The sequence below is a fragment of the Maylandia zebra genome, linkage group LG5, assembly GCF_041146795.1.
Source record: "Maylandia zebra isolate NMK-2024a linkage group LG5, Mzebra_GT3a, whole genome shotgun sequence".
NCBI classification, from domain to species: domain Eukaryota; kingdom Metazoa; phylum Chordata; class Actinopteri; order Cichliformes; family Cichlidae; genus Maylandia; species Maylandia zebra.
Window position 1 is genome coordinate 9,249,022 of NC_135171.1, and position 12,793 is coordinate 9,261,814.

Sequence of the window (12,793 nt, forward strand, 5' to 3'; positions counted from 1 at the left end):
TCACTGTGGAGAGAGCCTGTGTTACTGTCCAACGCCCACACTTGATCTCACCGTGGTATGAAAGTGTTCCAAAGAACTCATTTATTTTGGGGACTCGGAGAAATATGAACTTTCCTTCTCAATTCTGACGCTGCAGAAGCATACCAGAACACCCTGTCGCTGTGTTATTCACACACACAAAAGAAAATCTAATTTTATAGTCACTATAATCCTATTAAAGTCACCGTAGTAACAGCCTATTGCCTTTTACATAAGATGACAAATACTATTATGATCTGCGTGGCCTTTCTGCTCTGCCTTTCAGAAAATCCTGTTCCACATTCCAGAAAAGCACATCCAAGCAAAGGTGAGCAACAACAATCGCTATGTTTACAATCTACACACAGCTGATGTGGAAAACAGCTGGGGTGGCTCTGGGTCAGGAGGAAGTCCTATCAAGGAGAAGGTTGGTCGATCGATTTCTACTGAACCCCGATGCATCCACCAATTAGTGTTTGCTTAGGTATAGGAAAAAACTGCTTGTATGAATGCGGGTCTATAACTGGGTGAATGAGGCTTGTAGCAAAAATCACTTGGTGCTCAATACTCATTAGAAAAGCGCTATAAGAACCAAAACCCACGTTAGCACAGAAACTCTCAAATAACCTAGCATTCATTCTGCCTGCTCACATATACACTCATTGAAAGGTGTCTCCTTCTTTTTTCAAACCTGCATAATACATAATACATTTCCACTGCGTAAAATTCACACAGGTGTGCATTACAACAAAAATGAATGAGCTTTATAAAGGTAGGACTCGACTGCACTATTTACATGGAACTACACGCAACAGAGCAACTTAGGCTACGTTCACACTGCAGGCGAAAGCGCATCAAATCCAACTTTTTTGACCCTCTGCGACCCATATCTGATCATGGTTTGACAGTGTGAACAGCACAAATCCCATATTTTCAAATCCGATCTGGGTCACTTTCGTATGTGGTACTGAATCCGATACATATCTGATGTTTTAGAAAGCGACTGCTGTCTCCGTCTTTTACGTCACTGACACAAGACAGACACCAATTATCAGCGCCGGAGAAGACATCGTGAACACTTGTTGGCCATCCAGTGAAAGTGTTGGGAAGACAACGTTGGAGGAATGTGAACATTTTATTTGTACTGTATAATCTGCAGATTCTGACAGAAATCTGCAGCTATCCTTTGAAGCACCGCTCCTCTAAAACAGCAATAAGGATCATTATTAGGCCATATGTAAAGAACAAAATAACTTTATAACTTAAAGCAAAATTGGGAAACGTAAAGTCCGAAACAAGTCTTTATATTAAGGCCCATCAGTCAAACAATACTGTTTTCTCTGGGTCTAAACAGAGCGCGTTGTGTGTGACGTCTTCTTTTGCGCATGCTGGCCGCTTTGAGGGTTCACACTAGAGCGCGTTTGCTGTCACATTTTATTTGTAGAGTGAACGAGCAGACAAAAAAAAAAATCATATTTGATCAAAAAAAAATCGGGATTGAGCATTAAGACCTGCAGTGTGAACGTAGCTGTTGTGAGCATGGTTATGGAGGCATTACACCATTTCTTTAGGCGACTGTATCTGTATGATGTGGATGGCTGGTACACTTGACGTGATCTATGTCAAAGTGATCCAAGATCATCACAGATGTATAAAATGAGGAGAAGGCACATGTAGGGAGGTGCAGGAATTTTGGGAAAGGACTCATAAAATTCTAGATCCCACTGCCATTTAGCTCAGATTCATTGTTTTAGGAGACAAGTGGCAACAAACACATTCGACGTCATGTTCAATCAAGTATCATGGCCTATTTTTAATTTTTAGGTTTATTAAGAGTGATGGCGCTTGTATGACGATGATGGCTTCTTAGGGGTGTTTAAAGGGGAGAGATGTTTTATATTTTGCATAATAAAAAAAAATATTCAAGAAAACTGGTAATCACTAAAACATGACGTGAAAGTTTAGTACTAGATTAGATTAGACCCCTGCTGTAGACACCTGAAAATAAAAGCGTTAGGTTGACTTGTAGTGTGTTCGGTCACTGCCTGGTTCCAGCAGCAAATACTGGGGTTGAAAAATGCTAATCAAGCTGATAACTCAGCACTCCAACCTCTTGCACAAATACGGTTATTTCTGGGCCAGAAAAAAACAACATGGCAGCAGCCAAAGGGCTACATTTGAATGAAATTTGAATGAATGAATAAATAAATATATAAAGGGTGACATCACAGTGGCTAAATCCATCTTTTAAACACAATCTAGGCTCACTGTCACCAACTGTTCTCACCGGCAGCAGCGAATCTCAGTGAACGTTTCACTGACATGCTCTGATAAACACACATGGGATGATTTTCAGAATAGAAGTCTCCTTCTGGATTATATGTCCTGCTTTTAAAATTCTCTGGCTGTGATGGGAAAACGTGTAAAGGACAGAGTGAAGCTACGTCAGAGATACCCGGTGTATTTCAGAAATAAGAGGGAAAACGACCTTTCCTGGAAAGTTTCACAAGGAGCTGAACTGTAACCCACAAAATGAACATTCCTGGGATGTCTGGAACTTTTCATTAAGCTCCATATAGAAAAGGCTCAGTTTTGACACAGGTAGTTACAGTATTTGTGAGCAGAGAACTTCTAGCAGGATCTGCCTGACAACAGCCACCTCAGCCTGATGCTTCTTTTATACACGTTTCTGTTTCAAACAATCGAGCATATATTAGCAGGATTCTAGTAATTATGTGATAACAGCAATGTAACATTAATGTTGTTATACTTCAACTCTGATAAATGGAAATATTGCATTCAATGAAATATTTGCAAAAACCAAGTTGATGTTTGCTTTTTGTCTTGGAGCAGGTATAAATAAATATTTTAGCTCCATTCCCTCCTTTCATTGACGGCCATCTGCCCTCTTGGTGAACTTTCTGTGCACAGTCATAGGAAGTGCATCTGCTTGTCTGTAAATGGTTTCTGTCTCATTTACCGCATCGGATGTGATTAAAGTGTTGTGTGTAAAAACAATGTTCTGCTGTACTTGTTACCGGTTTACACTGTGCAGAGATTTACACATCTCAGTTTGAGGGCACAAACTGAATGTGCATTAAAAGCCTCTGTGTTGCATTCAAGGACATCTATCATTCATATTATTATAATCATTATAATTATTATTTACATATGGGAAATAGACAAGCAGGCAAAGTGCAGTCAACAGCGATGATGAGAGATGAAACGGACATACATGAGACAGAGCACGATGAGGGGGTGGGGGTCAGACAGGGGTGGGATGCTGGTCTGGCTCCACACACAGCGACTCACTTGGCCAGCTTCATCTCTATCTGTTGGCGGATTTCTTGCCGCTCCTGATCGCTGCGGACGGGGAAGATGTTGCGGTCCTCCAGCTCCTGCTTGCTGGGCCTGTTCCGAAGCTTCACAGCCAGCAGCTCCTTCTTCATTCTGCGTGGGAGGGTCCCTGTCGTCGTCGAACACAAGTTAACGTCAGTGGCTGTACAGTGGCTGTACAGTGGCTTTCTAGCTGCTGCACATAGTTTTCCAGCTTAACCTGCTAAACTGATTCTAATCATCTAAGAATTAGCCTGTGAACTTTCACACATTCCTCGCAACAGCTACACATTTGATTAGAGCCCGAGTCTGAGTGGACAGGTCTGAACCCTCGTTCTCTTACATAAAACACCTTCCACAAACTCGGGATTAAGTTCGGGTCTGCTCCGGGGTATTAACGGGTTTTTTTAAGCCAGTGTGAAGCTTTGATTTCATGTTTGCTGAGTTGGCTTGATTAAAAAAAATACAGAAAATCTTCACCCAGGCTTGCACGTCTCTTGCAGACTGAAGCATGTTGAAGTATTTCCATAAAATTCCCTCCCTTCACAGATGCCCAGTGCTGTAGTTGTTTCCTGGGAAATTAGCTGGTATTTTTGTCTTTACCAGGAAAACTGATCGGACTGAGCAGATCAGATGTCACACCTTGACTGAGTGCTCGTCTCCATCAAACCTTTCATGTTTTAAATATTTTGAGTTTATGTTCAATTTAAAAGAACACAGACTGCATATAAAAGATGAAAGTATCAACTGTGACATGCCTGCTGTGCACAAACACGGATACCTGCCAATTACTTAGACTAATGTTAGAACTTGGCTGAGGTCACCACAGCAGATGGATCCACATGTTTGATTTGGCACAGATTTTGTGGTGGATGCCCTTCCTGACACAAACATTCATGAGGCAGAGTTTGTGTCTGGAATCATTGGTAAAAGCAAATGCCCATCCCAGCATCCGCATATTTTCTGCCATTCCAGGTCGCAAGGGCAGCGGACCTCCCCTCTCCCCTGACCACCTCCTCCAACACTTCTGAGGGGACACCAAGATGTTCCCAAGCCAGCCAAGATGCCCAGAAGGCATCCTGGGCCTCAACTGGCTCCTTTTGATGCGGAGGAGTGTCAACTAAACCCAACTTTAGGCATCAAAAATATTCAAATTATTACCGAGCCTCGCTCGTCCACTGAAAGAACTGCCGTTTTTGGGCTCTAAGTTTTAACACCACATGTTTCTGCTTGACAAAAGAGGCCATTAAAGGCATTCATAGTATCCAAAAATATCTGATTTGTGCAAAGATGCACTGCTACCATTCTTAAATCTGAGCTGTGACTCCCTTTGATTCATTGTTTTTTTTCCTGCTTTCATCCTGTTAGCATCTCCTTCACCACACATTAGCATCACGATCTCTGCGACTAACCCTTTCTGGGTAAGAGTAAACCTTTGTGGCAGTGCTATTTAAGTCTCCAGTGAGCTCCACAGTTCACCCTTTTAACATTTTTTCCCCCAGAGTCGCAGACATGCTAACGGCAGGAGTCCGAGCACCACTGACCCAAATGAACAGCTAAGAATTAGGCCACCAGAGCAGATGTTGACAGGCTCTGAAACTTAACACCAGCAAGTATGCCATTCATCATCCATGTAAATCTCCCCGTCAGGCTGCGAGTATAAACAAACATCACCACAGATTATGCAGCTTCATTATCCACTGACAGGGTGCCCAGATTTGGGCTCTGTACAGAACGTGGGCGATAACAGTAAAGCAAACATCATACCACAAGTCGGCTGTCGGCACACATACCGGAGATCACAGACTCGTTCCAGCTGTCCTGGTCGCTCAAGTATTCATCCAGACGCCAGTTCTCCTTGTTCTCGTCAGACTCCTTCTTGCTCTCGGACTCTCCGGCCGGGTCCTTCTCTGTGCTGGACGTGCGAGACAGGCGGCCCTCCGGACGGCGTTTCGGAGACGAGCGCGCCTCCTTCATCTGAAAACTGAGGTCACATGTCACGAAATGTCTGTCAGTTACAGCTGTGGTGGATTGTTGTGTTTGAGCGACTGAGATGCTGCACGGCTCATCTTTCAGAGAGCAGCTGAAATGTTAGTTTACCACCGAACGTGGTCGAGCAGCAGTCACTGAAGTGATTAAAGAGTTCAGGTTGTGTCTGCAGCCGAGGCAGAAATCGCACAACTAAAGCATCACAATGTAACAATCCTGTGACCAAGACACTGGAACAACAGACTGATTTATCTTCATGAGCTGACTGTAAACTATAAAACAGCACTAAACAGTCGTTAAACTGCATAAAGCTTCAGTTTGGGTTCCAAAGGCAAAATAAGAGATGAAAAGCTTTGAATACACCGGGAATCCCTCTCTGTTGTTTTCTGCTTCACTAACAGGTTTATAGATCTAAAAAAAAAAAAAAACAACAACAACACTCAAAATACCAATAATACTATAGGTCTGTGAAGCATTTACTTGCACGTCCTTGTTCAAGCTCCAACATCAAAGCAAATCTAGAGAAAACTAAACACAATCAATCGTCCATTCTAGAGATGGACCGATCCGATATTACGTATCGGTATCGGTCCGATACTGACCTAAATTACTGGATCGGATATCGGAGAAAAATAAAAAATGTAATCCGATCCATTAAATATCACGAAAGCACCTCACAAAACTTGCAACACGCCGTAACTCACCTCAGAACGTTAGCACGTCGGAGCAGTATGCATCACGTGATAGAGCGGCTGTGGCATGCGGGACCTGTTGGTGGTCTGGATAGCATTTGGAGCTTCGCTAGCAACCCGGCATTTCATCTCCAACAAAGTTATCCCGAGAGAAGTAAAGCAAGTGTGTAAGTCCATCTCTGAATGTTTGTAAAGCATTCCCACGTTAAGCTTAACAAACGACTGCCTCTTCTTGCTGCTACTTCAATCATGAAACTGCTTAATGATCAGCTGATCGGCTTTTCTGTCGCGAGTCCGTCTCTCTAGTTTGTTTTTGGCCCACTTTGCACCAGAAAGAGGAAACCAGCGGCTGAACAACAGCAGCACGTTTAAGCTTGATCAGCTGTTGTTAGAATTTATTTAATATTTCTTTCTACTCGAGGATCTTTTTCTACGTAGCTGACGGCTGGTAACTGTGCAGGGGCGGATCTAGCAAAGTTTAGCCAGGGGGGCCGATAGGGCATTAACAGGGAAAAGGGGGCACAAAGACATACTTTTCTTTCTTATTCTCATTTAAAATGTCTAGCTTTTAATAAATAATTATCTGACACCCAAAGTTTTAATTTGATGTAAAATGAATAGAAGTCAATTACTGTACATAGTGACTATTAAGTCTAATATATATATATATATACACCCTAGTAAGCTATAGTACTTTTTCCTTTGGGAAGGTACCATCTGTGCAGTCTGCAATTTTGTTGAAGAAAGATGTTGAATCTATTTAATATTTCTTGAAAAATAATTGATTTCTGTGCATTTTTTTTTTTCACACTGCATCAAATTAAGGTTGATTATGTCGATTAAGCATCATGAGGTGGAGCGTGAGGGGTGGTTCCCTATTTTTTATTTATTTATTTTTGTTGTTGCTGGGAGTTGGAACCCTGTTAGTTAGGTTGCTTAATATTTACGCTAAGCACTCTTTAAAATACCAGAATAGGGAGGATGGTGCAGGTTTAAGTTTATTAGATTGATCAGTATTGCTGAACTATGAAATTTTTTTTTTGCATACAGGTATAACAGAATAGCTTTAGTGTAGTTGTTGTTTTAAACTTGAGTATGAACTTATACAAAATGCAGCAAGATATTTAAAAAACAGTTTTGTTGATTAAAAAAACACTATATCGGATTCACATCGGTATCGGCAGATATCCAAATTTATGATATCGGTATCAGTATCGGACATAAAAAAGTGGTATCGTGCCATCTCTAGTCCATTCATTCATTTTTTTTTAAACACTTGTTCACATTTTGTTGGTTTCTGCACTAGAATACAAAAAAAGTTCATATTTTATCCTCATTTCATTCATTTTTAGCACTTGAAGATTAGCATCTTTGTCCACGTGCACACACTGTCTGGGTCAGCATTAACGGGAGGCAAACTCAAACAGAAGGCTGCTTCTTTAAATCTAATCAACAGCCTGCTGGCCTGCAGCTCCAGTCTGTGAGTAACGCTCACATATGACTCCAACCCTTCCACTATGTCCTGAAGGACGAGCGTGAAGCATATCCTCACACAGCACAGCTGCCCCTGAAGGTCAGAGGGGGTCAGACGTGGCTGCTCCTTGTTAAAAAGAAACTGTCCCAATATGTTGCTGGTGAGATTAAGCTGATTATAAGTTGGATTCTGTTCTGAAGGGGTCATCATTTAAAACAGGTCTTTAAAATCCATACATGAAATATATTTAGAAATACTTCCTCTTTTTACACGACGCCTGTGGTCTTTTTTTTGGCTCCACATTGGTTACATTTTTGTCGTGGGAGTTTCTGTCTAACAGGACTAATGCAAATCCATTCACTGACCAAAATGCTGTTTGTGTTCTTTGGCAACTACACAAACAGAGACGTGGTGGAAATGCTGCACATCAAGCCTGACCTGTCCTGTCTGTGTTTGGTAGCCAGGGCGCGGTGCAGCTCCTCAATGATGCAGCTGGGGGGCAGCTGTGGGTGCAGCGCCCCGAGGTGAGGGGACCCGGTGGGTGTGGAGATCCTGCCTCTCAACAGAGAGCCATGAGGGTCTTTGGGCAGAGTGAAGTTCCTGGGTAAGGTGGCAGGGGACTTCTTCACCGGCACTGGAGGAGCACCTGGAGAAGCGAAACACATCGAGTCAGATACCGAACGCTGGTTTTACATCAGTGTGAGTCCTGCTGGACGCACCTTCTAAGCTGCCCAGCCTGGTGAGCAGTTTGACAGGCAGGCTGGGTGGAGGAGGGGTGCTGGCTCGTCTCTGAGGCTTGGTCGCCGCCGCCTCCTGCTTCCCCTCGATACCCTCGGCTTTGCCCTGCATCTGCTCTTCGCTGGGGTCACTGATTGAGGTGCTTTCATCTTCTCCATCTTCACTCTGACTCTGATCACCTGCTGTCTTTGCCACTTCAGTCACATCTTGTACTGAAAGCACACAGCGAAGGTAAGCCGAAAGGTTTAGTGAGTTTCTGAAGCCTTTGGCTCCACCTAGTGGACAATCAGAGACATAGCGCAACTGCACTCGGAAAACCCATTTTATAATCAATATCACTTATTTTAAATCAGGTGATGAAAATAGAAACTAAAGTAAGGAAGAGTCTGTATCCATATTTGGCGATTTAAACATTGGCGGATGTTTTTACATTTTCTTTCAGACACGTGAAAAACAAACAGATTTCTGACATTTGTTGTGTGTTGTTATTTATGAGCCCTTAAAATAATTGTTGCACTGTTACAACAAGTCATGGATTATTTGTTTATACTCTGACTCGCATCAGGTGGTTGTTTTCTTTGTTTTGTGAACACATGTCAACAAGGAAGTTGCAGAAACTTTTATAACATATTTGAAATGTTTTTCATCTCTTCCTTTCTTTTGAATTTCTATTTAATTTTAATATATATACCAAAATAATGGCAAATATAGCTGGCTGAGATACTGGCGGGGCCAGTATTAGCTAAGCGCTAAGAGCCATACTTTTGGTCAAGTCGTGACCTTTATTTACTCTCCTGTATTTTTTATATTTGTTATAAACCAACTGTTTTGGGAAATTCCCATCTTTACACGATAAATGCTTCCCTGTGTCCCCCAGCGTGGTGTGGGTCTGTTGTTTGCTGTGATGAATTTACATATGTGAGACTATCCAGTAAAAAACAGATGAGCTATAAAATCAAAACAATGAGCTAAAAGATGCTAAAAACAGTTTTCCTAAAGTTTCTTAGAGATGTGACAAATATGTTTAGCAGTTTTGCACAACTGATGCAATAAAGCAGCATTTTTGTGAGGCAGTTACAGGATATGTATAAAAAGAAAATAGTGCTAGCAACAAGGTGAACACAAAGCCTGAGCCTACATCGCTGTACCTGTTGAGCTTTCTAAATCACTGCCCAGGTCTTCATTAGTGTTGGCCAGCGGTGCCACCGGCTCCTCGTCTCTGTCCTCACCGTCAGAGTGAGGGGGGGTGTCCAGGTCCTCACTGTTACCCCCACAAGCAAGATCTGACTCTGCACATAGCACACAGAGGCGACAGGAATGAGTCTGCGTGGCAGTTTAGGCCTCATGCGGCTGAGCAACCGTGCAAAGCCTGGAGTCATATGTGTGCTAGTGCGCTAACGTGTGTTCATCTGTGGTTCTGCACCTGTCTCGGTCTCCCCGGGGTTCCTCCTGACGAGGTCATCTCTCTTCTGCCGTACAGCTGCCTTCTTCTCCACCGCTACACGAACACAAACATTAATCAAACCGGTCCTCAGACTGCATAAGGAAATGAGAGCGCGTGGGACTATTTGCATGTTATGGCTTTCAGCGTTTAACGCCACCCGTGGAAGTGCACGGCGTCACACTCACCTCCTGTGGGCTTCAGCTTCTCGTTTTTCTTTTTCCTCCACTTCCAGGGCTTGAAGATGCGTCCCAGACTGGCCAGCTTGCTGTTGCGGCGAACGGGAGGCGTACGGACCCCTGAGACCAGGCAACCTGAATGCAGAGCCCTCTGCTGGTCCATCACATCTGCAATACAGAACACAGCTGCCTTTAACACGGGCTGAGAAAACAAAATCCACCCAGGCGTTCACGACATCCGTCACGAGCACGGTGAGGACTGGAGGAATTTCTTGAATCCCTCGTTTACCGATAACCTCTCATCATCTGAGAGCAGTAAATGTGGGTCACTGGCTGCAAACACCTTATTGATTCCAGCCTCATTTCTGAGGAGAAGCGGTGCTGAGGGGAGAGGACAGAGAATCGCATTGTTGCCGTGTGACTCACATGGTTCGACGGCAGCCAGACCTCGCCGGCCCCAAAACACGCACACAATGGAAGGCTTTTAAACGACGTCTTGAAACACACGCAGGGAATAAATAAAATCAGCTTCAGCTCGAATGCCTCTCCTTAGGTCATCAGAGCAGACATCTGCAGCCTGACTCCACACTGATTTTACACCATTTCAGCCTGCACTCTTCTCTCAGTGAAGTAAACATCAGCGTGCGAAACATCGTGCATTAGTGACAGAGTCGTACAAATCCTGCATGCAGCTACTGACAGCCCTTTAGAACCTCCTGCCCGCCTCCGAGCCCCCACTGTTTATTTTCGTTGTCTCTTTTAGTCCGGCGTTTGTTTTTATTTTTGGATACTGATGAGCGCGTGTTGGAAGGCCTGCTTTTGAAAAGAGGTGATTCAAGTTTTTACAATTCATGTTCTGTCAGTGGTTGAATAATTACTCCATTAATGCAAGACTGCAAGGAAACACTGCATATTATTTCCCTTTTCCCCTCAATAAAAGACCAGAAAATAGTTTAAAATAGTTTAGATGCTGACCAAGATTTCCCAGAGCTCAAGCTGACACTGTTAAAAACAAGAAACCTTCATAACACACTATAAAGATGTATGTCTACCAGTGGTATACGATATTATCACAGAATTTCACCCACGATACGATGTTATTGCAAAATGTTAAAAATCGCAGTAAGCTGAGTATTGCAATAACATTACCTTCAGCTGCAGATGATCTCCCCAAAGTTCAGCTTTGTCATTTTTATTTTATCCAATATGCTAAAGTTATCAGTGAAGATGCTCAAGTTTGCAATTATGTACTCTGTCAAGAAAAGTAAGACCAGAGGGTTTTTTTCCTTTAAACTAATTTATTGTCAGTATTTTCATTTATTTATTATTTATTTGTATTAACTGCCCACCAGAGTTAAGTGGCTCCACAAACAAAAAGAAAATCCTCTGATATTGGACAGTTACGAGGGCTGGATTGAAAATGAGTGATAAAGAGAAAAACTTTGAAAGAGCTTCAGAAAGCCTGGAGAAAAATCACAGGACTGTAAATCCTGGACAAACTTGTGTTTGGAAGGAATCCTTATGAGCCGATGTGGTTTCTCTGTTCCTGCGGTTCCTAAATATGTCCACTTTGAATTAACACCACTCACAATTAATGAGGAATATCAGAGTTATTATATTATATTACTTTTTAAAAATGACCAATATAATATCATCGCTGCGTGATGACTAATCACTTGTATTAGTGGCTTCTAGTCTTCACTGAGGGCAAGCAGGGCAAGGAAATCTTTACATCTGCAAAGCAAAAATTAAAAATATTTCACTGCTTCAGAGCAACAATCTAAACAGCTGCAGATTCACATTTTGCATATAGACTAATTTTGCACTGAAGCTTTGATCTCTTGCCACAGACAAACTCAATCAATGGCTCTCCCTCTTAGCAGGTACTCTGACTCCTTCGAGTGCTCTTAAGTCTGCACGCTAAGCTGCATACGAGGGTTCACATTGACAGGCAGAGAAGCAAAGAGGCTGACCGTGCTGACTTCAGTCATGATGCACCGAGTGGCAGAGAGACACAGAGAGAGAGAGAGAGAGAGGACAGAAATAGGCACTCCTACACAGTCTGGCTCCGACAACAAGCTGACACCTCGGGGATCTTACAGCTGAGCCGTGGGCTGCGCAGCGACGGATCTATGAACACTTCCATTTTCTGTCAAAGGCGACTAAATCCACAACATCTGCTCACTTATCCCTCCAGAAATGAATTACATATACACTCGAATTACACAGTAAGAGGAAGATATTGAATGTGCCGCTATTTATACAGGGAAATTCCACAGGTGGGCGGGTGTGTGTCTGTGTGGAGGCAAGGCAAGCAAATGTAACACAAAAAAGGTCAAAAATCAGCTGATATTTGAAACTAAGGATGTGCAGAAATATCGACTGAATATCTGCAGCCGGTCCCAGTGACATCAGCGTGAGCAAACACACTGACATTTTAATACAGTTATATGTAGCCGATATTTATCTGCAGTTTTGTGCTAGCTAGATATTAAACACTGTGTGGTCACTTTGCTTATCAGGAATTCTGTGTTTCCCTGGAACAAAGAGGGAATAAATAGTAAAAAAAAACTCAATTTAAAAAGCAGGAAAAAGTGTATCTGCCAAACAGGTGCATATCAGGAACATATCTTCCACATCCAACGGAACAATGTTGCTAAAGTTCTTTAGAAATTGGCTGATTCTTCACTCATTTTCAGTCCAGTCCTTGCTACTTAACACTGTGAATCGTGAATCGTTCAAGTAGAAAAAAGGCACCAAGTTCATGGGATGAAACCGAGGTGTGCCAAATTACACAAGACCTGAAAGTTAGTGACAACAGGTCTCATGAAGTGATGAATCCAAATTTGAAAATTGTGGTTAAATCAATAACCACTATGGAAATGAGGAGAGGGGTACAACTGTGAGTGCCTCCTGTCTCTAAAAC

General features: G+C 42.7%; 2 protein-coding genes across 5 annotated transcripts in view; both read right to left on the reverse strand.

Annotated features, from left to right (window-relative positions):
- Positions 1-12,793, reverse strand: part of LOC143418577 (solute carrier family 41 member 1-like) — a 149,667-nt gene that overhangs the window by 55,607 nt on the left and 81,267 nt on the right. The window lies entirely within an intron of this gene.
- Positions 1-12,793, reverse strand: part of phactr3b (phosphatase and actin regulator 3b) — a 61,561-nt gene that overhangs the window by 21,717 nt on the left and 27,051 nt on the right. For all 4 annotated transcript variants that reach the window (XM_076883691.1, XM_004559923.4, XM_012921485.2 and 1 more), the window contains exons 2-8: positions 9,877-10,035; positions 9,671-9,745; positions 9,396-9,536; positions 8,229-8,459; positions 7,948-8,155; positions 5,148-5,338; positions 3,331-3,484 (exon numbers count right to left, since the gene is read on the reverse strand). In XM_076883691.1, the coding sequence (XP_076739806.1) occupies positions 3,331-3,484; positions 5,148-5,338; positions 7,948-8,155; positions 8,229-8,459; positions 9,396-9,536; positions 9,671-9,745; positions 9,877-10,030 (1,154 nt within the window). In that variant the 5' untranslated portion in view covers positions 10,031-10,035. The remainder of the gene's footprint in view (positions 1-3,330; positions 3,485-5,147; positions 5,339-7,947; positions 8,156-8,228; positions 8,460-9,395; positions 9,537-9,670; positions 9,746-9,876; positions 10,036-12,793) is intronic.